Source organism: Amblyraja radiata, unplaced genomic scaffold (genome assembly GCF_010909765.2).
Source record: "Amblyraja radiata isolate CabotCenter1 unplaced genomic scaffold, sAmbRad1.1.pri S149, whole genome shotgun sequence".
Taxonomy (NCBI): Eukaryota; Metazoa; Chordata; class Chondrichthyes; order Rajiformes; family Rajidae; genus Amblyraja; species Amblyraja radiata.
In genome coordinates this window covers 213,584-239,411 of record NW_022630135.1, presented here as the reverse complement: position 1 = coordinate 239,411, position 25,828 = coordinate 213,584, and the positions used below count along the sequence as shown (strand labels likewise).

Genomic DNA, 25,828 nt, shown 5'->3' with positions numbered 1-25,828 from the left:
ATTTAGGAAAACGTAGAATAGGTCATCGTTAGCGAGGAGAAGATGAAAATAATGGAAACAGTAGTCGGGGGACAATCAGACTGGTCGGAGAACTGGGAAGGGGAAGGGATGGAGAGAGAGGGAAAGCAAGGATTACTTAAAGTTAGAGAAGTCAATGTTTATACCGCTGGGGTGTAAGCTGTAGAATTTAGAGCCTGAGATATGAAGGGCATGATGTGAAAACGGAAAGGTGTGGAGGCCAAGTCAATGGGTACTTTTAATGCAGAGATAGATAGATTCTTGATTAGTACAGGTGTCAGGGGTTATGGGCAGAGGGCAGGAGAATGGGGTTAGGAAGGAGAGACAGATCACCCATGTTTGAATAGCGGTGTAGACTTGATGGGCCAAATGGCCTCATTCTACTCCTATCACATGATCTTATGAAAACAAGACATCAAAGAGGATGGAGCTCAAGGAAAATGTAGAAGTGATCATTGTTAGTTCGGGGAAGTTGACAACGAATCATACAGAGAGACAAAGTCCTCCAGGTTACATTTTATCTTTATATACCTCGTTGTCACCTTCCCCTAGCTAACAATAATCTATTCTACATCTGCTCTCCATCCCCTTTGATATTTGTTTTTCACACCTTACCCGTCCATATCAATGTATCTCCCTCTCCCCTGACACTCAGTCTGACCCGAAACGTCACCCGTTCCTTCTCTCCAGAGATGCTGCCTGTCACGCTGAGTTACTCCAGCATTTTGTGTCTTTAACTTAGCAGAGGTGAAGTGATCTTATGTGCAGGAAGGAACTGCAGATGCCGGTTTAAACCGATGATAGACACAAAAAACTGCAGTAATTAATCTTATAGAGTGTATAAAATCATGAGAGGAATAGATCGGGTAGACGCACAGAGTCTCTTACCCAGAGTAGGGGAATCGAGGACCAGAGGACATAGGTTTCATGTGAGGGCGGGAAAGATTTAATAGGAATCTGAGGGGTAGCTTTTTCACACTAAGGGTGGTGGGTGTATGGAACGAGCTGCCAGAGGAGGTAGTTGAGGCTGGGACTATCCCAACGTTTAAGAAGCAGTTAGACAGGTACATGGATGGGACAGGTTTGGAGGGATATGGACCAAACGCAGGCAGGTGGGACTAGTGTAGCTGGGACATGTTGGCCGGTGTGGGCAAGTTGGGCCGAAGGGCCTGTTTCCACGCTGTATCACTCTATGACTCTTTTCCAGAAAAAGGTGTAACATCAATGCTGAGATTCTGCAATTTTCCTGTCCATTGTAGATTGAGATCAACGTTGATCGGAATGAATATGAACCCGATAGTACCGCTGGTATAACGATTCAAATGGGAGATGCAGGACAAGCATCTCTCGCGATGGTGGACAGCGCAATCTATATCCTCAACAGCAAGAATAAACTTACAACCAAACAGGTACGTTCAGTTTAGTTTAGTTTATTGTCACGTGTACCGAGGTACAGTGAACAGCTTTTGTTGCGTGCTAACCAGTCAGCGGAAAGGCAATACATGATTACAATTGAGCCATTTACAGTGTACAGGTTCATGATAAAGGGAATAACGTTTAGTGCAAGGTAAAGTCCGATCAAGGATAGTCCGAGGATCTCCAATGAGGTAGCTAGTAGTTCAGGACTGCTCTCTGGTTGTAGTAGGATGGTTCCGTTGCCTGATAACAGCTGGGAAGAAACTGTCCCTGAATCTGGAGGTGTGCGTTTTCACACTTCTGTACCTTTTGCCTGATGGGAGAGGGGAGAAGAGGGAGTGGCCGGGGTGAGACTGGTCCTTGATGATGCTGCTGGCCTTGCCGAGGCAGCGTGAGGTGTAGATGGAGTCGATGGAAGGGAGGTTGGTTTGCGCGATGGCCTGAGCTGCTGGCCTTGCCGAGGCAGCGTGAGGTGTAGATGGATTCGATCGAAGGGAGATTGGTTTGCGCGATGGTCTGGGCTGCGTCCACAATTCGATGCAATTTATTGCGGTCTTCGATGGAGCTGTTCCCAAACCGTGCTGTGATGCATCCCGGTAAGATGCTTTCTACGGCGCGCGTTTCGCCCATATCCCTCTCAACATTCCGGTCCATCAATCTGCTCAAGTGTCTTTTAAATGTTATTGTAGTCCCAGCCTCAACTACCTCCTCCGGCAGCTCGTTCCATACACCCATCTCCCTCATTGTGGAAAAATTGCCTCTCAGATTCCTATTAAATCTTTCCCCCTTCACCTTAAACCTATTTCCTCCAATCCTTGATTCCTCCACTTGGGTAAAAGACTATCTATTCCTCTCATGATTTTATATACCTCTATAAGATCACCCCTCATCCTCCTGCGCTCCAAGGAATAGAGTTTTAGCCTGCCCAACCTTTCCCTATAGTTCAGGCCCTCAAGCCCTGGCAGGATGGACATGGGGATGAGCGGGCCAAGTTTTTTAAACACGGGTGGTGGTGGGTGCCTGGAACGCGCTTCCAGGGGTGGTAGTGGAGGCAGATACGATAGTGGCGTTTAACAGGCTTTCAGATGGATATGCAGGAAAATGGATCAAGTGCAGGCAAACGTCAATAGACAATAGACAACAGGTGCAGGAGTAGGCCATTCGGCCCTTCGAGCCAGCACCACCATTCACCGTGATCATTGCTGATCATCCACAATCAGTACCATATTCCTGCCTTCTCCCCATATCCCTTGACTCCGCTATCTTTAAGAGCTCTATCTATCTCTCTCTTGAAAACATCTAGAGAATCGGACTCCACCGCCCTCTGGGGCAGATAATTCCACAGATTCACAACTCTCTGGGTGAAAACGTTTTTCCTCATCCCAGTTCTAAATGGCCCACTGCTTATTCTTGAACTGTGGCCCCTGGTTCTGGACTCCCCCACCATCGGGAACTGTTTTAGCATCATGTTCGGCACAGACATTGCGGGCCGAAGGGCCTGTTGCTGTGCTGTACTTGTCCGCGTTCTCTGTTTGTTCTAGACATAGAACAGGGCGGCCACGGTGGCGCAGCGGTAGAGTTGCTGCCTTACAGCCCTTGCAGCGGCAGAGACCCGGGTTTGATCCTGACTACGGGCGCTGTCTGTACGGAGTTTGTATGTTCTCCTCGTGACCTGCGTGGGATTTCTCCGATATCTTCGGTTTCCTCCCACACTCCAAAGACGTGCAGGTTTGTAGGTCAATTGGCTTGGTGTATCAATGTAAAAAGTGTGTGTAGGATAGTGTTAATGTGCGGGGATCGCTGGACGGCGTGGACCCGGTGGGCCGAAGGGCCTGTTTCCACGCTGTATCTGTAAACTAAACTAAACTAAACTAAACTAAACAGTATTGCACAGGAACAGGACCTTTCGCCACAATATTTGTGCCGAACAGGGTGCAGAGTTAAACTAATTTCACGTGTGGCCTGACCAATGTGTCTGTATAATGTGTTTGGTTGTAGTTATTCGAACGAATGAACTCCTACGACCTTGGCTGCAGTTTTGGTGGAGGTGTGGACAATGTACATGTGTTCATGGATGCTGGGCTGGCTTTTATTTCCAACAACGATGCCTCAAAGCTTCGCGAAGGTGAGCGGAACTTGTGGAAGAGAAGATAGACACAAGCAGCTGGAGTAACTCAGCGGGACAGGCAGCATCTCTGGAGAGAAGGGAATGGGTGACGCCTTGGGACTCGACCCTTCTTCAGACTGAGAGTCAGGGCAGTGCGAAACCACAGATAAAGACGGTGATGTGGAGAGATACAGAACAAATGAATGAAAGACGTGCAAAAAAGTAACAATTTCTAGCTTTCTTCTCCCCCACCCCCCACACTATCAGCTTGAAGAAGGGTCCTGACCCAAAACATTTCCCATCCATGTTCTCCAGAGATGCTGCCTGTCCCGCTGAGTTACTCCAGCACTCTGTGAAACGTCACCTATCCATGTTCTCCAGAGATGCTGCCTGACCCGCTGAGTTACTCCAGCACTCTGTGAAACGTCACCTATCCATGTTCTCCACAGATGCTGCCTGACCCGCTGAGTTACTCCAGCACTCTGTGAAACGTCACCTATCCATGTTCTCCACAGATGCTGCCAGACCCGCTGAGTTAAGAAGGGTTTCGGCCCGAAACGTCGCCTATTTCCTTCGCTCCATAGATGCTGCTGCACCCGCTGAGTTTCCCCAGCAATTTTGTGCACCGCTGAGTTAAGGGCCGGTCCCACTTCCAACCGCGGAGCCGTCTGGAGTTGTGCGGGGCTGGTCCCGACATCATACCCACCAATCAGCTGGGCAGGAGGCGGGCCGACTGAATTTGGACGTCGCACGGCGTCGGACGGTTACGTCATCACGCAACGGCACGCCGGGCGGTGACGTCATCGCGCAACGCCACGCGCTAGGTGTACGCCGTCAAGACACGGCGAACGTCGTCAAGACGCTGCGTGCGGCGTCGAGGCGCTGCATACGCCCGTCGAGGCGGTGCGTCCGGCTTCAAGGCGGCTGCGGGCCGACAGGCCGTTGCCGCGCGGAATTTTTAGACAGTGTCAGTTTTTCGGAGCCCCACGCGATGTCGGGACTAGCACCGCACAACTCCATATGGCTCCGGCGATCGAAGTGGGACCAGCCCCGCGAGGCCGGACGGTTCAAGCGACCACGTTAGGTCGCGCTCGCCGCATGCAGTCGCATACTCGTGGGACAGGCCCTTTACTCCTGCACGTTGTGTCCTTTATGCATCTGAGTTATATTGATTTCTCTAACTTCAAGTAACCCTTACTTTCCCTCTCTCTCCATCTCCTACCCCATAGCTGTGGGCTAGGTGAAAATTAGTTACAGACAATGAGACTCAACAAGACGACTTTGCAACCAGTACAACGACTTGGGTGGGGGAGGGGATGGAGAGAGAGGGAAAGCAAGTCTACTTGAAGTTAGAGAAGTCGATGTTCATACCACTGTGGTGTAAACTACCCAAGTGAAGTATGGGGTGCTGTTCTTCCAATTTGCACTGGGCCTCACTCTGAAGTGATAGTGGCTTCAATGGATGTTATGAAAACATGAATGAAGATGGGGGGAACATCACTGAAGCTTACCGAATAGTGAAAGGACTGGATAGAGTGGATGTGGAGAGGATGTTTCCACTGGTGGGAGAGTCTAGGACCAGAGGCCACAGCCTCCCAATTAAAGAACATTCCTTTTTGGAAGGAGATGAGGAGGAATTTCTTTAGCCAGAGGATGGTGAATCTGTGGAATTATTTGCCACAGAAGGCTGTGGGGGCCAAGTCAGTATATATTATTAAGGCAGAGATAGATAGATTCTTGATTAGTGCGGATGTCAGGGGTTATGGGGAGAAGGCAGGAGAATGGGGTTAGGCTGTAAGGTGGCAACTCTATCGCTGTGCACCGTGCCGCCCGCTCTAACTCACTGTTTGTTGCCTCCTGACAGGTTTGTCCTGCAAAACACAAGGGCGGATGAAAAGATCACTTGACCTCCAAAGGCAGTACATGGGTAAGAAACGTAAGAAACAGCGCGATCTCGTTCATTTGTGTCTTTGGAGAGTTTTTAAAATTTGGCAATCTGAAACGGGACTATCATATGAGGAAAGATTGAAAAGACTAGGCTTGTATTCACTGGAGTTTAGAAGGATGAGGGGGTATCTTATAGAACCTTATAAAATTATAAAATGACTGGACAGCTAGATGCAGGAAAAATGTTCCCAATGTTGGGTGAGTCGAGTCCAGAACCAGGGGCCACAGTCTTAGAATAAAGGGGAGGCCATTTAAGACTGAGGTGGGAATAAACTTTTTCACCCAGAGAGTTGTAAATTTGTGGAATTCCCTGCCATAGAGGGCAGTGGAGGCCAAATCACTGGATGGATTTAAGAGAGAGTTAGATGGAGCTCTAGGGGCTAGTGGAGTCAAGGGGTATGGGGAGAAGGCAGTCACGGGTTATTGATTGGGGACGATCAGCCATGATCAAATTGAGAGGGGAAACATTTATAGGATCCCGATGACTAGGTTTTCACACAGAGGATGGTGGGTGTATGGAACGAGATGCCAGAGGAGGTAGTTGAGGCAGGAACTACAGTATAACATCATTTAAAAGACACTTGGATATGTACATGGATAGGACAGGTTTAGAGGGACATAAATCTAATGGTATCCATTCAGTTTGATAGTTTCGAGGTACAGTGTGGAAACAGGCCCTTCGGCCCAACTTGTCCACACCAGCCAACATGTCCCAGCTACACTAATCCCACCTGCCTTTCGTTTGGTCCATATCCCTCCAACGGCCACTGTAGTCAATGAAAACCAATAAAGTTTAGTTTAGTTGAGAAATAATGAAAAGGCCTGTCCCACTTTGGCGATTTTCCGGCAAATGTCGGTGACTGTCATAGTTGTAGCAGGTTGGCAAAAAAACGGCGAATGGACCCCCTCTACGACAATGTCTACGATAACCTACCGCCTAGTCGACGCCAAGCTACGGCAAGCTACCGACAACTGGCAACCCATTAGGACATCCACCTACGACCACACCTGCATCAACCAACGTCCACACAGGTGACAACCTACGACAACCGAAGTCAACCTACGCCCACCCGCGACAAGCTATGACAAGCAACGCCCCTGTTGGCGACAACTGAAGACAATTCAGTCGCCGGTACCTGTCGCCGGTTGACGTAGGTAGTCGCCAATGGAATTCACTGAAGTCAGCCAACCAACGTCACCTGGCAACAACCTGCGTCATCCTGGCGGCAACCTACGACAGCATCTACGACAGGAGAAGACAAGCTACGATAAGCCCACAGTCGCTGAAACGCTTTGAACATTTCAAAATCCAGCGGCGACAAGAAAAACGTTACGACTCTTTAGGCGACTTGAGGAGACAACACACGACCATACAGGCGTCACCCTGCGACCATGTGGCGACAGCCTAGTCGCCTGTAGTTGCCGAAAAAAATCACCTAAGTGGGACAGGCCCTTAACAGGGCGGCATGGTGGCACAGCGGTAGAGTTGCTACCTTACAGCGCCAGAGACCCAGGTTCCATCCTGACTTGTTGAGATTAATTTGAGATTAATAGAATGAAACAAAGCTGTGAATTAAAACTCAACGGTGAAATCTTGTCTTCAGCGGCAGGGAGTAACGAAGACAATTACTTCGATGAGATGCAAGTTCAAGTGCTCAGTGACTTCCCACACAGCACACTTTGGAAAACATGCCGAGACCTGGTGAAAGGGCAAAACAGGTAGGGATCTTAAACTCATGTCAATGGTGATCGGAGCAGAATTAGGCCATCAAGTCTACTCCGCCATTCACTCATGGCTGTTCTATCTCTCCCTCCCAACCCTATTCTCCTGCCTTCTCCCCATAACCCCTGAGACCCGTACTAATCAAGAATCTAGCTATCTCTGCCTTTAAAATACCCACTGACTTGGCCTCCGCAGCCTCCTGTGGCAAATAATTCCACAGATTCACCACCCTCTGGCGAAAGAAATTCCTTCTCATCTCCTTCCGAAAGGAACGTCCTTTAATTCTGAGGCTGTGACCTCTGGTCCTAGACCCTCCCACCAGTGGAAACATCCTCTCCACATCCACTCTATCCAGGCCTTTCACTATTCATTAAGTTTCAATGAAGTCCCCCCTCATTCATTGAAAATTTATTGCCTTCACATGTATATCATTCCTGATATTTTATGGTGATTTATGTTTTTTTTGTGTTCCCAGGGTGGAAGTTATCATTCCTAGTTCCATAACTACTTGGGAAATTCAAGCTGTTGGCATGTTTAAGAATAAAGGTGAAAATCCTTTGGTTTGCGATTATGAACTCAATTGAAAGATATAGCATGGAAGCAGGCCCATTCGGACCATTGATCACACACTATGTTCTATGTTGTCCTACTTTCTCATCCACTCCCTGCGCACTGGGGGACAATTTGCAGAGGGACAATTGACCTAGTCCATCGATCAGCCCGTACACTAGCTCTATCCTACACACTAGGGACAATTTTAATTTTACAGAACCAATTCGGTGGTGCAGCGGTAGAGTTGCTGCCTTACAGCGTTTGCAGCGCCAGAAACCCGGGTTCGATCCCAACTACAGGTGCTGTCTGAACAGAGTTTGTACGTTCTCCCCGTGAACTGCGTGGGTTTACTCAGAGATCTTCGGTTTCCTCCCCCGCTCCAAAGACGTACAGGCTTGAAGGTTAATTCGTTTGGTATAAGTGTAAATGGCCCCTAATGTGTGTAGGATAGTGTTAGTGTGCAGGGATCGCTGGTCGGCGTGGACTCGGTGGGCCGAAGGGCCCGTTTCCGCACCACATCTCTAAACTAAACCACACTAAATGTGCTTTTCATGGTACCTTGGTACATCTGACAATAAACTACAGTGCCCTCCATAATATTTGGGACAAAGACTTTTTTAAACAAGTTTGTGTTCACAAAATGAATTTTGATTGTCGGGTGGCTGCAGCCCAATTGTTTGCCTTGGCTTGGCTTTTAAAATCGTTGCAACAATTGGATGCCTGCCCAAGCATCCATATGGCCCACAATGTCTATACTAGCCCTCTGGAAACCAGTACCTTCAGCCCGCAACACCCATACTAGCACAACAGACCCCCCCCCCCCCCATTGGCGAGCAGTATTGGAATTGGTGGAGAGGTGGAATATTGCGTTGGTGACCAGCCCTCCCGTGTGATGCTGGGACCCAACGGGTCCCACTTAGTCTAGTTTACAATATACATCAATGATTTTGTATGAATGGATTAAAAGTTACATTAGCAAATTTGCAGATGACACAAAGCTGGGTGGCAGTGTGAACTGTGAGGAGGATGCTATAGGAATGCAGGGTGACTTGGACAGGTTGGGGGAGTGGGCAGGTGCAGTTTAAGGTGGATAAAACTGAGGTTATCCACTTTGGTGGCAAGAACAGGAAGGCAGATTATTGTCTAAATGGTGTCAAGTTAGGAAAAGGGCAAGTACAATGAGATCTGGATGTCCTTATTCATCAGTCACTGAAAGTAAGCATGCAGGTGCAGCAGGCAGTGAAGAAAGCTAATGGCATGTTGGCTTTCATAACAAGAGGTGTTGAGTATAGGTGCAAAGAGGTCCACTGCAGTTGTACAGGGCCCTAGTCAGACCACACCTGGAGTATTGTGTGCAGTTTTGGTCTCCAAATTTGAGGAAGGACATTCTTGCTATTGAGGGAGTGCAGCATAGGTTCACGAGGTTAATTCCTGGGATGACGGGACTGTCATATGTTGAAAGAATGGAGCAATTGGGCTTGTATACACTGGAATTTAGAAGAATGAGAGGTATCTTATTGAAACATATAAGGTTATTAAGGGATTGGAAACGCTAGAGGCAGGAAACATGTTCCCGATGTTGGGGGAGTCCAGAACCAGGGGCCACAGTTTAAGAATAAGGGGTAAGCCATTTAGAACGGAGATGAGAGTTGTGAATCTGTGGAATTCTCTGCCTCAGAAGGCAGTGTAGGGTGGTTCTCTGGATGCTATCACGAGAGAGTTAGATGGAGCTCTTAAAGATTGCGGAGATAAGTGATATGGGGAGAAGGCAGGAACGAGGTGCTGATTGTGGATGATCAGCCATGATCACAGTGAATGGCGGTGGTGGTGCGAAGGGCCGAATAACCAACTCCTGCAACTACTGTCAATTGTTTTGGTTCGAGACCCATCTTTTAGCAGTGGGCTAGGTGAAAATGAGTTATTAACAATGAGACTCGACAAGATGACTTTGCAACCAGTTCAACGACTTCAGTTCAGTTTAGTTTATTGTCACGTGTACTGAGGTACAGTGAAAAGCTTTTGTTGAGTGCTAACCAGCCAGCCGAAAGACTACACGATTACATTTGAGCCGTCCACAGATACATGTTAAGGGGAATAACGTTTAGCGCAAAGTAAATCCAGCAAAGTCCGATCAAGGGTCTCCAATGATGTAGATTGTAGATCAGGACTGCTCTCTGCTTGTGGTAGGACGAGACTGGGTGGGAGAGGGACAGAGAGACAAGGGATGCCAGGGTTATGTGAAGTTAGCATTTTCATGTTTATTTTTCTTACATTAAAGGTTTTTGTATTGCGGAACCCAAGACATTGAAAGTTTTCAAACCGATGTTCGTATCTTTTCGATTGCCCTACTCCGTTAAGAGAAATGAACAATTAGAAGTGAGGGTTATATTACACAATTATGCGCCCATTGATCTTATGGTAAGGGAGAATCCTTGCATCACAGGCAGTTCTACTGCAACACAATATTCATGTTCTTAAGAGAAATTAGTTACACAACAATAACGTGTCGGAAGGAACTGCAGATGCCTGTTTAAATAGCAGATAGACATAAAATGCTGGAGTAACTCAGCGGGAAAAGGCAGCATCTCTGGAGAGAAGGAATGGGTCGAGGCCCTTCTTCAGACTGAGGGAGGGAATCCAGAAATCGGAGGTGCAAAGGGACTTGGGAGTGCTGGTGCAGGATTCCCAAAAGATTAATCTGCAAGTCGAATCGATAGTAAAGAAAGCAAGCGCAATGCTAGCATTCATATAGAGAGGGTTGGAGTACATTAACAGGGATGTAATGCTGAGGCTCTATAAGGCGCTGGTCAGGCCACATTTGGAATATTGTGAGCAATTTTGGGCCCCATATCTGAGGAAGGATGTGCTGGCTTTGGAGAGGGTCCAGAGGAGGTTTATTAGAATGATCCCAGGAATGAGTGGGTTAACCTATGATGAGCGTTTGATGACACTGGGCCTGTACTCGCTGGAGTTTAGAAGAATGAGAGGGGACCACATTGAAACGTACTGAATAGTGAAAGTCTTGGATAGAGTGGATGTGCAGAGGATGTTTCCACTGGTGGGAGAGTCTAGGACCAGAATTAATGGACATTCCTTTGGGAAGGAGACGAGGTGGGATTTCTTTAGTCACCACATCACCATCTATATCTCTCGTTTCCCATATCCCTATCCTGTCTGAAGATGGGTCTCGACCCGAAACGTCACCCGCTCCGTTCAATGAATGAAAGATGTGGAAAAAAGTAACGATGAAAAAGGAAACAGGCCATTGTTAGCTGTTTGTTGGGTGAGAACGAGAAGCTGGTGCGACTTGGGTGGGGGAGGGATGGAGAGAGAGGGAATGCCGGGGCTACATGAAGTGAGAGAATTCAATGTTACGATATCAACTGTACACGTTTGCCTTGCAGGTTAAGGTGTATATGAATAAGGTGGATACTCTCTGCAGCCCAGCCACTGGGCAGCTGAATGCAAGAACTGTGACTGTCACAAGCAACTCGGCATATTCCATCTACTTCTCCATCGTTCCTTTAGCCATCGGTAACATTCCAATCACAGTGTTCGCTAACGCCTTTGAATACGACATTTTTGATGCAGTCAGGAAACAACTCAAAGTGGTGGTGAGTAGAGAGAGTCTGACATAAGGCTTATAAGGTTTGAGTTTAGAGATACAGCGCGGGAACAGGCCCTTCGGCCCACCAAGTGCGCACCGACCAGCGACCCCCGCACACCAACACTATCCTACACACACTAGTCAAGAGTGTTTTATTGTCATATGTCCCAGATAGTACAATGAAATTCTTGCTTGCTGCAGAACAACAGAATATGTAAACATAATACATAACGGGAGAAGCAAAGTTCAGTGTATATACACATGCACACATACCCAATAAATAAACAGATCTAGTGCAATAATAATAATACTGTTGTAGTTCAGAGCTTATTTGCTGTCGTGTTTAGTAGCCTGATGGCTGTAGGGAAGTGGCTGTTCCTGAACCTGGATCTTACAGATTTCAGGCTCCTGTACCTTCTTCCCGATGGCAATGATGAGATAAGTGTGTGGCCAGGATGGTGTGGGTCTTTGATGATGCTGGCTGCCTTTTTGAGGCAGCGACTATGATAGATCCCTTTGATGGTGGGGAGGTCAGAGTCGATGATGGAATGCGCAGTGGTCACAACTGTCTGCAGTCTTTTCCGCTCCTGGACGCTCAAGTTGCCAAACCAGGCCACGATGCAACCAGTCAGTATGTTCTCCACTGTGCACCTGTAGAGGTTCAAGAGAATCCTCTTTGGCACTCACTAGGGACAGTTTACAATTACACCGAGCCGATTAACCTACAAACCTGTACGTCTTTGGAGTGTGGGTGGAACGGGGAGAACGTAGAAACTCCATACAGGCAGCACCCGTAGTCGGGATCGAACACGGGTCTCCGGCGCTGCAAGCGCTGTAAGTCAGCAACTCTACTGCTGCGCCACAATGGCCCCCCTAGGTCTAGGAGTGAAAGTAAGCAAGTTCAATGCCAGCATTTATTTCGAGAGGGCTTGTATACACAATCTGTGATGTAACGCTGAGGCTCTGCAAGGCGCTGGTCAGGCCGCATTTGGAAAAGTGTGAGCAAATTTGGACAACATATCTGAGGAAGGATGTGCTGGCTCTGGAGCCATTATCCATTGTCCCTTATGACATTATTATGTCTGGCAGCAGAATTAGGCCATTCGGCCCATCAAGTCTATTCCGCCATTCAATCATGGCTGATCAACTCTCCCTTCTAACCCCATTCTCCTGCCCTCTCCCCATAACCCCTGACACCCGCACTAATCAAGAATCTATCTATCCTTGGCCAGGACTAGAGGGTGTGAGCTATAGGGAGAGGTTGAGTAGGCTGGGTCTCTATTCCTTAGAGTGCAGAAGGATGAGGGGTGATCTTCCAGAGGTGTATAAAATCATGAGAGGAATAGATCGGGTAGATGCACAGTCGCTTGCCCAGATTAGAGGAATCGAGGACCAGACGGCATGGGCTTAAGGTGAAGGGGGGGGGGGGGGGAGATTTAGTAGGAATCTGAGGGATAACCTTTTCACACAAAGGGTGGTGGGTGTATGGAACGAGCTGACAGAGGAGGTAGTTGAGGATGGGACTATCCCAACGTTTAAGAAACAATTTGACAGGTACAGGGATAGGACAGGCTTGGAGGGATATGGACCAAACGTTGGCAGGTGGGACTAGTGTAGCTGGGACACATTGGCCAGTGTGGGAAAGTTGGCTATCAATCACTGCCTTAAAAATATCCATTGACTTGGCGTACACATCCTTCTGTGGCAAAGATTCCACAGATTCACCACCCTCTGACTGAAGAGATTCCGCCTCATGTTCTTCCTAAAGGAACGTCCTTTAATTCTGAGGCTGTGCCCTCTGGTCCTACACTCCCCACTAGTGGGAACATCCTCTCCACATCCACTCTATCCAAGCCTTTCACTATTCTGTACGTTTCAATGAGGATCGCCCTCTCATCCTTCTAAACTCCAGCGAGTACAGGCCAAATGTACACATGATCGGCACGGTGGCACAGCGGGTAGAGCCCCTGTCCCACAGACGTGCGGGTTTGTAGGTTAATTGGCCCGTTGTAAATTGCCCCCTAGTCCAGGATGGGACTAGGGCCTATTGTGTAGGGCGGTACAGCTGCCTCACAGCATCAGAGACCCAGGTTCCATCCCGGCTATGGGTGCTGACTGTATGGAGTTTGCACGTTCTCCCCGTGACCTGCGTGGGTTTACTCCACGATCTCCGGATTCCTCCCACACTCCAAAGATGTGCAGGTTTGTAGATTACTTGGTTTCGATTAGTTGTAAAATTGCCTCTAGTGTGTGTAGCATAATGTTGGTGTACTAGGTGATCGCTGGTTGGTGCGGACATGGTGGGCTGGGGGGCCTGTTTCCGCGCTGTACCTCTAAACTAAGAGTGCATTAGCATATGTTGAACGTTTGACAGCACTGGGCCTGTAATCGCTGGAGTTTAGAAGATTGGGGAGGGGACCTCATTGAAACGTACTGAATAGTGAAAGGATTGGATGGAGTGGATGTGGAGAGGATGTTTCCACTAGACAATAGACAATAGGTGCAGGAGGAGGCCATTCAGCCCTTCGAGCCAGCACCACTGTTCAATGTGATCATGGCTGATCATCCACAATCAGTACCCCGTTCCTGCCTTCACCCCATATCCCCTGACTCCGTAATCTTTAAGAGCCCTATCTAGCTCTTTCTTGAAAGTATCCAGAGAACCTGCCTCCACCGCCCTTTGAGGCAGATAATTCCACAGACTCACCACTGTCTGTGAGAAAAAGTGTTTCCTCGTCTCCGTTCTAAATGGGTTACCCCTTATTCTTAAACTGTGGCCCCTGGTTCTGGACTCCCCCAACATCGGGAACATGTTTCCTGCCTCTAGCGTGTCCAACCCCTTAATAATCCTATGTTTCAATGAGATACCTTCTCATCCTTCTAAACTCCAGAGTCTACAAGCTCAGCCGCTCCATTCTCTCAGCATATGACAGTCATGCCATCCCGGGAATTAACCTTCTAAATCTATGCTGCACTCCCTCAATAGCAAGAATGTCCTTCTTCAAATTAGGGGACCAAAACTGCACACAATACTCCATGTGTGGTCTCACTAGGGCTCTGTACAGCTGCAGAAGGACCTCTTTGCTCCTATACTCAACTCCACTGGTTATAAAGGCCAACATACCTTTCGCTTTCTTCACTTCCTGCTGTACCTGCATGCTTACTTTCATAGACTGATGAACAAGGACCCCCCAGATCTCGTTGTACTTCCCCTTTTCCCAACTTGATGCCATTTAGATAGTAATCTGCCTTCCTGTTTTTTTATAACAAAGTGGATAACCTCACATTTATCCACATTAACTTCATCTGCCATGCATCTGCCCACTTCCCCAACCTGTCCAAGTCACCCTGCATTCTCATAGTATCGTCCTCACAGTTCACACAGCCAACCAGCTTTGTGACATCTGCAAATCTGCTAATGTTACTTTGAATCCCTTCAACCAAATCATTGATGTATATTGTAAATAGCTGCGGTCCCAGCACCGAGCCTTGCGGTACCCCACTAGTTACTGCCTGCCTTTCTGAAAGGGACCCGTTAATCCCTACTCTTTGTTTCATGTCTGCCAACCAATTCTCTATCCATGTCAGCACTCTACCCCCAATACCATTGGACTAATTTTGCCCACTAATCTCCTATATGGGACCTTATCAAATGCTTTCTGAAAGTCCAGGTACACTACATCCACTGGCTCTCCCTTGTCCATTTTCCTAGTTACATCCTCAAAAAATTCCAGAAGATTAGTCAAGCATGATCTCCCCTTCGTAAATCCACGCTGACTCAGACCGATCCAGTTACTGCTATCCAAATGTGCCGCTATTTCATCTTTTATAATTAACTCCAGCATCTTACCCACCACCAATGTCAGGCTGACTGGTCTATAATTCCCTGTTTTTTCTCTCCCGCCTTTCTTAAAAAGTGGGATCAAATTAGCTACCCTCCAATCCCCAGGAACTGATCCTAAATCTATAGAACACTAGCCTAAGTGGGGCCCGTTGGGTCCCAGCATCACATGGGAGGGCTGGTCCCAACGCAATATTCCACCTCTCCACCAATTCCAATACTGCTCGCCAGTGGGGGAGCTGTCTGTTGCGCTAGCATTGGTGCTGTGGGCTGAAGGTACTGGTTTCCAGAGGGCTAGTATAGACATTGTGCGCCGTATGGATGCTTGGGCAGGCATCCAACTGTTGCAATGATTTTAAAAGCCAAGCCAAGGCAAACAATTGGGCTGCAGCCACCCGACAACCAAAATTCATTTTGTGAACACAAACATGTTAAAAAGGAGAGGCAAACAATTGGGCTGCAGCCACCCGACAACCAAATTTCATTTTGTGAACACAAACCTATTAAAAAAGGCGAGGCAAACTATTGGGCTGCAGACACCCGACAACCAAAATTCTATTTGTGAACACAAACTTGTTAAAAAAAGGCGAGGCAAACAATTGGGCTGCAGACACCCAACAACCAAAATTCATTTTGTGAACACAAACTTGTTAAAAAGGGCTGCAGCCACTTTACAGCTGCATCGAGGGGACTCACTGTGGAGTAGACGTGCGTTCAATGTTATTCGCAGCTCAGAGAGCCGTGACCTTCTCACTTCCTGGTCTGGCAGAGACTGAGAGAGGCACGACACTTCCTGGTGTTATAGTCCCTCCCCCCAGCAGAGAGAATGGGGAATTTTGTAAAAACATTAATATCTCTCTCATTTTACATCGACGGAACAAATCCTCCGCACTCGTACGGCGGAGGGGGGGGGGGGGGGGGGGGGGGGGGGGGGGGGGGCTCTGAGCGAGGTGGCCAAAAATGACGGTCGTAGGTGGCGGCGTTCTCTCGGAAATCGCAGCACAGTCGGCCAAAAGCGGTCAAGATCAGAGATTTTGTAATATAGATAGATTGGAAAATTATTACCAATGCATCCACAATTTATCGAGCCACTTCCATAAGTACCCTGGGATGCAGACCATCAGGCCCTGGGGATTTATCAGCCTTCAGTCCCATCCGCCTACCCAACACCATTTCCTGCCTAATGTGGATTTCCTTCAGTTCCTCCGTCACCTCAGATCCTCTGGCAACGACCATATCAGGAAGATTGTTTGTGTCCTCCTTAGTGAAGACTGATCCAAAGTATCTGTTCAACTCATCTGCCATTTCCTTATTCCCCATAATAAATTTACCCTTATCAGTCTTCAATGGTCCAACTTTGGTCTTAACTAATTTTTTCCTCTTCACATACCTAATGAAGCTTTTACTATCCTGCTTTATATTCTTGGCTAGCTTACCTTCGTACTTCATCTTTTCTCCCCGTATTGTCTTTTTAGTTATCTTCTGTTGTTCTTTAAACATTACCCAATCCTCTTGCTTCCCGCTCATCTTTGCTACGTTGTACTTCTTCTCTTTTATTTTTATTCTGTCCCTGACTTCCCTTGTCAGCAACAGTCGCCCCTTACTCCCCTTAGAATCTTTCTTCCTCTTTGGAATTAACTGATCCTGCACCTTCTGTATTATTCACAGAAATACCTGCCATTGTTGTTCCACTGTCATCCCTGCTAGGGTATCCTTCCAGTCAACTTTGGCCAGCTCCTCCCTCATGGCTCTCCAGTCCCCTTTATTCAACTGTAACACTGACACCTCCGATCTACCCTTCTCCCTCACCAATTGTAGATTAAACCTGACCATATTATGGTCACTACCTCTTAATGGCTCATTAACCTCAAGTTCCTTTATCAAATCCAGTTCATTACATGACATTAAATCCAGAATTGCCTTCTCCCTGGTCGGCTCCAATACAAACTGTTCTAAGAATCCATCACGAAGGCACTGTACAACGTCCCTTTCTTGGGGTCCAGTACCAACCTGATTTTCCCAGTCTGCCAACATGTTGAAATCTCCCATAACAGCCACAGCATTACCTTTACTACATGCCAATTTTAACTCCTGATTCAACTTGCACCCTATATCCAGGCTACTTGGGGGATGTAGATAAGTTCCATTAGGGTATTTTTACCCTTACAATTCCTTAGTTCTATCCATACTGACTCCACATCTCCTGTTTCAATATCACCCCTTGCAAGGGACTGAAATTCTTTCCTCACCAACACAGCTACCCCACCCCCTCTGCCCACCTGTCTGTCTTTTCAATAGGAGGTATGCCCTTGAATATTCAGTTCCCAGCCCTGGCCCTCTTGCAGCCATATCTCTGTAATTCCCACAACATCATATTTGCCAATTTCTAACTGAGCCTCAAGCTCGTCCACTTTATTTCTTATACTTCGCGCATTCATATACAGTACTTTGACCTCGATATTCACCTCCCCTCTCGCGCCACTCTCACTTGGCCATGACCTTACTCTTGTATCCCTTCTCGAACTTTCCTTCCTAGTGGGAGATTCTTGGACTAGAAGTCACAGCCTCAGAGTTAAAGGACGTTCTTTTTGGAAGGAGATGAGGAGAAACTTCTTTCGTCAGAGGGTGGTGAATCTGTGGAATTCTTTGCCACAGAAGGCTGTGGAAGCCTAGGCAGTGGATTTATTTAAGGCAGAGATAGATTCTTGATTAGAACGGGTGTCGAGGGTTACGGGGAGAAGGCAGGAGAATGGGGTTGAGAGGGAGAGATAGATCAGCTATGATTGAATGGCGGAGTAGACTTAATGGGCCGAATGGCCTAATTCGACATAACATGAATTTATGCAGGTGAAATTGTAAACTATCTCATCTCTTGTCCACTCAGGAAGAAGGTGTGATGAAGACTGAGGAAACGAGCATCCTGGTCAATTCCAAATGTGAGATTAAATTTTATCTACAAGCCGATGTTCCCCCATGGAGTGATAAACATGTATTGTCCTAGTTGAAGTATAATATCGTTTTATTAGTTGAGTTTAGAGATACAGCGCAGAAACAGGCCCTTCGGCCCACCGAGTTTGCACCGACCAACGATCCCTGCACACTAACACTATCCTACACACACTAAGGACAATTTTACATTTAAACTCAAGCCAATTAATCTACAAACCTCCACATCTTTGGAGTGTGCGTGGAAAAACGAAGATCTCGGAGAAAACCAACGCAGGTCACGGAGAGAAGGTATAATCTCCGTACAGACAGCACCCGTAGTCAGGATTGAACCCGGGTCTCTGGCGTTGTGAGGCAGCAACTCTACCACTGCGCCACCGTGCCAGCCTGGTGAATATATTATATCAAGGATGTGGAGTCTTTGAGGCGGTGCCAAGAGAAAGCAAAAACAGTCGTAAAGGGGTTTGCCATTTTGAGACCTTTAGGCATTACATTTTAGAGATACAGTGTGGAAACAGGCCCTTCAGCCCAATTTGTCCACACCGGCCAACATGTCCCAGCTACACTAGTCCTACTTGCTTGCATTTGGGCCATATCCCTCTAAACCTGTCCTATCCATGTACCTGTCCAACTGTTTCTTAAACGTTGGGATAGTCCCAGCCTCAACTACCTCCTCTGGCAGCTCGTTCCATACACCCACCACCCTTTGTGTGAAAAAGTTACTCTTCAGATTCCAATTAAATCTTTTCCCCTTCACCGTGAACCTATGTCCTCTGGTCTTCGATTCCCCTACTCTGGGCAAGAGACTCAGTGCGTCTACCCGATCTATTTGTCTCATGATTTTATACACGAGCATTGTCACGATTGTGTTAAGTACAGTGACCGCTGCCTTACAACGCTTACAGCGCCAGAGACCCAGGTTCGATCAGATTCAGATTCAGATTCAGATTCAATTTTAATTGCCATTGTCAGTGTACAGTACTGACAATGTATCCCGACTATGGGTGCTGCTTGTACTGAGTTTGCACGTTCTCCCTGTGACCCGTGTGGGTTTTCTCCGAGATATTCGGTTCTCTCCCACACTACAAAGACGTGTAGGTTTGTAGGTTAATTGGCTTGGTAGAAATGTAAAAATTGTCCCTAGTGGGTGTAGAATAGTGTTAATGTGCGTGGATCTCTGGTCGGCACGGACTCGGTGGGCTGAAGGGCCTGTTTCTGTGCTGTATTTCTCAACCAAACTAAACTAAATTGGAAGGCCACCATCTCCGACATCTCCCACTCGTTTCTGGATCTCACTGTCTCCATCACAAGAGACAGATTATTGACTGACATCTACAACAAACCTACTGACTCCCATAGATATCCAGACCACTTCTTCCCAACCTGCTTCCTGTAAAGACTCTATCCCGTATTTCCAATTCCTCCGTCTATGCCGCATCTGTGACCTGGCTGAGGTGTTCCATACTAGATCATCGGAGTTGTCCTCATTCTTTAGGGAACGGGGGTTCCCCTCTCCCATCATAGATGTGGCCCTCACTGGGGTCTTCTTGATATCCCACAGCTCCGCTCTTGCTCCCCTCCCCCCATTTGCAACAAGGACAGAGTTCCCCTTGTCCTCACCTTCCACCCCATCAGCCGTCGCATATAGCATATAATCCTCCGACACTTTCACCACCTCCCACGGGATCCCACCACTGCCCACGTCTTCCCATCTCCACCCCTTTCTGCTTTCCGCAGAGAACATTCCCTCCGCAACTCCCTGGTAAACTCATCCCTTCCCACCCAAACTACCCCCTCCCCGGGTACTTTCCCCTGCAACCACAGGAAATGCAACACCTGTCCCTTTACCTCCCCCCTCGACTCCATCCAAGGACCCCGACAGTCTTTCCAGCTGAGGCAGAGGTTCACTTGTACATCCTCCAACCTCATCTACTGTATCCGCTGTTCCAGGTGTCAACTTCTCTACATCGGTGAGACCAAGCGCAGGCTCGGCGATCGTTTCACTGAACACCTCCGCTCAGTCCGCCTAAACCTACCTGACATCCCGGTTGCCGAACACTTTAACTCCCCCTCCCATTCCCACACTGACCTTTCTGTCCTGGGCCTCCTCCACTGTCAGAGTGAGGCCCAGCGCTAATTGGAGGAACAGCACCTCATATTTCGCTTGGGTAGTTTACACCCCAGCGGTATGAACATTGACTTCTCTAACTTCAAGTGACCCTTGCTTTCCCTCTCTCTCTCCATCCCCTCCCCCTTCCCAGTTCTCCCACTAGACTGTGTCTCCGCCTACATTCTATATTTGTCCCGCCCCCTCCCCTGTCATCAGTCTGAAGAAGGGTCTCGACCCGAAACGTCGCCCATTCCTTATCTTCAGAGACAATAGACAATAGGTGCAGGAGTAGACCATTCGGCCATTCGAACCAGCACCAGCCATTCAATGTGATCATGGCTGATCACCCACAATCAGTACCCCGTTCCTGCCTTCTCCCCATATCCCCTGACTCCTCTATCTTTAAGAGCTCTATCTCGCTCTCCCTTGAAAGTATCCAGAGGACCGGCCTCCACCGCCCTCCGAGACAGAGCATTCCACAGACTCACAACTCTCTGTGTGAAAAAGAGATGCTGCCTGTCCCGCTGAGTTACTCCAGCATTTTGTGTCTACCTTCGATTTAAACCAGTATCTACAGTTCTTTCCTACCATAAGATGGGAGGGCTTTTTTTAAAGATTTGTATTTGCATCTCTGTGTTTTATTTAACAGCAATGAGCTTCTATCAAATTGATGAAAAAGTACCGACCAACATGGTGCCCGATACTGACGCCTACCTTTATATCCGAGCAAGAGGTAAGATGGACTTACAACTGAAAAAGCAGGAGCATTGAGAACAGTCACCTCTAGATTCAGGGACAGTCTCTTCCCAGCTTTAATCAGGCAACTGAACCATCCTACCACAACCAGAGAGATGGGGGAGAGGGAAAGGAGAGATATAGACGATGATGTAGAGAGATATAGTACAAATTAATGAAAGATATGCAAAAAAGTACCGATAATCAAGGAAACTGGCGAATGTTAGCAGTGGGCTAGGTGAAAACAAGTTACTGACAATGAGACTCAACAAGACGACAGTGAAACTAGTACAGTGACTTGAGTGGTGGAGGGTCGGAGTGAGAGGGGATGCAAGGATTACTTGAAGTTAGAAGAAGGGTCTCGACCCGGAACGCCACCTACACTTTTCCTCCAGAGCTTTCACTTGTGTAGCTTACAACCCAGTGGTATGAACACTGAATAATCACGCTGCCTCGGCAAGGCCAGCAGCATAATCTAGGACCAGTCTCACCCTGGCCACTCCCTCTTCTCCCCTCCCATCAGGCAAGAGGTACAGAAGTGTGAAAACGCACACCTCCAGATTCAGGGACAGTTTCTTCCCAGCTGTTATCCGGCAACTGAACCATCATACCACAACCAGAGAGCAGTCCTGAACTACTATCTACCTCATTGGTGACCCTCGGACTATCATTGATCGGACTTTGCTGACTTTACCTTGCACTAAACGATATTCCCTTATACATTGTACACTGTAAATGACTATGAATCACTTTCTTTCTTGCACAAGTGTGGACAGGATCAAGAATAGGCCACTTGGTCTCTCGAGTCTACTCTACATCTCCACAAAGTTTAGTTTAGTTTATTTTGGTTTATTGTCACGTGTACCGAGGTACAGGTACAGTGAAAATCTTTTGTTGCGTGCTAACCAGTCAGTGGAAAGACAATACATGATTACAATCGAGCCGCCCACAGTGTACAGATACAGGATAAAGGGAATAACCATATATAACCATATCATCATATAACAATTACAGCACGGAAACAGGCCATCTCGACCCTTCTAGTCCGTGCCGAACATGTATTCTCCCCTAGTCCCATACACCTGCGTTCAGACCATAACCCTCCATTCCTTTCCCGTCCATATAACTATCCAATTTATTTTAAATGATAAAAACGAACCTGCCTCCACCACCTTCACTGGAAGCTCATTCCACACAGCCACCACTCTCTGAGTAAAGAAGTTCCCCCTCATGTTACCCCTAAACTTCTGTCCCTTAATTCTCAAGTCATGTCCCCTTGTTTGAAACTTCCCTACTATCAGTGGGAAAAGCTTATCCACGTCAACTCTGTCTATCCCTCTCATCATTTTAAAGACCTCTATCAAGTCCCCCCTTAACCTTCTGCGCTCCAAAGAATAAAGCCCTAACTTGTTCAACCTTTCTCTGTAACTTAGTTGCTGAAACCCAGGCAACATTCTAGTAAATCTCCTCTGTACTCTCTCTATTTTATTGACATCCTTCCTATAATTAGGCGACCAAAATTGTACACCATACTCCAAAATTGGCCTCACCAATGCCTTGTACAATTTTAACATTACATCCCAACTTCTATACTCAATGCTCTGATTTATAAAGGCCAGCACACCAAACGCTTTCTTTACCACCCTATCTACATGAGATTCCACTTTCAGGGAACTATGCACAGTTATTCCCAGATCCCTCTGTTCACCTGCATTCTTCAATTCCCTACCATTTACTATGTACGTCCTATTTTGATTTGTCCTGCCAAGATGTAGCACCTCACACTTATCAGCATTAAACTCCATCTGCCATCTTTCAGCCCACTCTTCCAACTGGCATAAATCTCTCTGTAGACTTTGAAAATCTACTTCATTATCCACAACCCCACCTATCTTAGTATCATCTGCATACTTACTAATCCAATTTACCACACCATCATCCAGATCATTGATGTACATGACAAACAACAGTGGACCCAATACAGATCCCTGTGGCACCCCACTAGTCACTGGCCTCCAACCTGACAAACAACCATCCACCATTACTCTCTGACATCTCCCATTCAGCCACTGTTGAATCCATCTTGCTACTCCACCATTAATACCCAACCATTGAACCTTCTTAACCAACCTTCCGTGAGGAACCTTGTCAAAGGCCTTACTGAAGTCCATATATACAACATCCACTGCTTTACCCTCATCAATCTCCCGAGTAACCTCTTCAAAAAATTCAAGAAGTTTAGTCAAACATGACCTTCCAGGCACAAATCCATGTTGACTGTTCCTAATCAGACCCTGTTTATCCAGATGCTTATATATATTATCTCTAAGTATCCTTTCCATTAATTTGCCCATCACTGACGTCAAACTAACAGGTCTATATTTGCTAGGTTTACTCTTAGACCCCTTTTTAAACAATGGAACAACATGCGCAGTACGCCAATCCACCGGCACTATTCCCGTTTCTAATGACATTTGAAATATTTCTGTCATAGCCCCTGCTATTTCTACACTAACTTCCCTCAATGTCCTAGGGAATATCCTGTCCGGACCTGGAGACTTATCCACTTTTATATTTCTCAAAAGTGTCAGTACTTCCTCTTCTTTGATCCTCATAGTTTCCATAGCCCACTTGTTTCCCTTACCTCCCATAATTCAATATCCTTCTCCTTGGTGAATACCGAAGAAAATAAATTGTTCAATATCTCCCCCATCTCTTTTGGCTCTGCAGATAGCTGTCCACTCTGACTCTCAAATGGACCAACTTTATCCCTCGTTATCCTTTTGCTATTAATATAGCTGTTGAAACCCTCTGGATTTACTTTCACCTTACTTGCCAAAGCAACCTCATATCTTCTTTTAGCTTTTCTAATTTCTTTCTTAAGATTCTTTTTACATTCTTTATACTCCTCAAGCACCTCATTTACTCCATGCTGCCTATAATTATTGTAGATATCTCTCTTTTTCTGAACCGTGTCCAATTTCCCTTGAAAACCATGGCTCTTTCCAATTTTTACTATTTCCTTTCAACCGAACAGGGACATAAAGATTCTGTACTCTTAAAATGTCCCCTTTAAATGTCCTCCATTTCTCCTCCACATCTTTCCCATAAAACAATATGTCCCAATTTACTCCTTTTAAATCCTTTCGCATCTCCTCAAAGTTAGCCTTTCTCCAATCAAAAATCTCAACCCTAGGTCCAGTTCTGACCCTCTCCATAATTATATTGAAACTAATGGTATTGTGATCACTGGTCCCGAACTGTTCCCCAACGCATACCTCTGCCACCTGACCCGTCTCATTTCCTAACAGGAGGTCCAGCACCGCCCCTTCTCTAGTAGGTACTTATATGTATTGCTGCAAAAAACTATCCTGCACACATTTTGCAAACTCCAACCCATCCAGCCCATTTACAGAATGTGTTTCCCAGTCTATGTGTGGAGAATTGAAATCTCCCACAATCACTACCTTGTGCTTACTACTAATATCTGCAATCTCCTTACATATTTGCTCTTCCAATTCTCGCTCCCCATTTGGCGGTCTATAATACACCCCTATTAGTGTTGCTACCCCTTTCCCATTTCTCAGTTCCACCCAAATAGCCTCCCTAGACGAGCCCTCTAATCTATCCTGCCAAAAGCACTGCTGTAATATCTTCCCTGATAAGCAATGCAACACCTCCACCTCTTGCCCCTCCAATTCTATCACACCTGAAGCAACGAAATCCTGGAATATTTAGTTTCCAATCACAGCCCTCCTGCAACCATGTTTCACTGATCGCCACAACATCATACTTCCAGGTGTCAATCCAGGCTCTAAGTTCATCCACCTTTCTTACAATGCTCCTAGCATTAACATGTACACATTTAAGAAACCCACCATCTCTTATTCTCTGTTCAAAAGGGAACTGCAGATGCTGGAATATCGAAGGTACACAAAATTGCTGGGGAAACTCAGCGGGTGCAGCAGCATCTATGGAGCGAAGGAAATAGGCGACGTTTCGGGCCGAAACCCTTCTTCAGACCCTTATTCTCTGTTTATTTTCTTTTTCTTCTCTCTCCCCTACATTTTGGGTCAGAGTGCTACCATTCTCTGCCTCCTGCCTTACACACTGACTGCCAGCTTTCCCAATTCGAGTCCCTCCCCCCAACCATACTAGGTTAAAGTGTCCCCAGTAGCCTTTGCAAATCTCCCCGCCAGGATATTGGTCCCCCTCGAGTTCAAGTGCAACCCGTCCTTTCTGTACAGGTCGCACCTTCCCCAAAAGAGGTCCCAATGATCCAGAAACTTGAATCCATACCCACTGCACCAGTCCCTCATCCACTCATTTATCCTCCACCTCGCTCCATTCCTACTCTCACTATCGCGTAGCACAGGCAGTAATCCTGAGATTGTTACCTTTGCAGTCCTTCTCCTTAACTCTCTACCTAACTCCCTAAATTCTTCTTTCAGGACCTCTTCTTTTTTTTACCTATGTCATTGGTACCTATATGTACCACAACCTCAGGCTCCTCTCCCTTAATAAAAATAACTTTTACAGTTGAGGTGCTTTGAGTCGTATCCTGCCCAGCCTCTCCCTGGAGCTCAGTCCCTCAAGTCCTGGCAATATCCAGGCTTCAGATACAATGGGGAATGAGCGCTGAGCCCATTAACACATGGCCTACTCTATCAAATAAAGAGCACTCCATTGTGAGGTTATACGCCACAGACTGAGGCCCTTCGGCCCATTACAGTCATGTTGCCCACTGAAACACCAGTCCCATTTACCAGCATCTCCTCTGGTAGGTAGTTGAGTTTAGTTTAATTTAGATAGTTTAGTTTAGATAG

The 25,828-nt window shown here is 47.0% G+C and overlaps 1 protein-coding gene across 1 annotated transcript in view; it reads left to right on the top strand.

Moving 5' to 3' along the window:
* LOC116969304 (complement C4-like) overlaps window positions 1-25,828 on the top strand; it is an 83,353-nt gene that overhangs the window by 13,558 nt on the left and 43,967 nt on the right. The window contains exons 8-16 of the mRNA XM_033016175.1: window positions 1,278-1,427; window positions 3,433-3,559; window positions 5,406-5,505; window positions 7,043-7,207; window positions 7,687-7,757; window positions 10,042-10,178; window positions 11,165-11,377; window positions 18,096-18,147; window positions 20,917-21,000. Of these exons, the coding sequence (XP_032872066.1) occupies window positions 1,278-1,427; window positions 3,433-3,559; window positions 5,406-5,505; window positions 7,043-7,207; window positions 7,687-7,757; window positions 10,042-10,178; window positions 11,165-11,377; window positions 18,096-18,147; window positions 20,917-21,000 (1,099 nt within the window). The remainder of the gene's footprint in view (window positions 1-1,277; window positions 1,428-3,432; window positions 3,560-5,405; window positions 5,506-7,042; window positions 7,208-7,686; window positions 7,758-10,041; window positions 10,179-11,164; window positions 11,378-18,095; window positions 18,148-20,916; window positions 21,001-25,828) is intronic.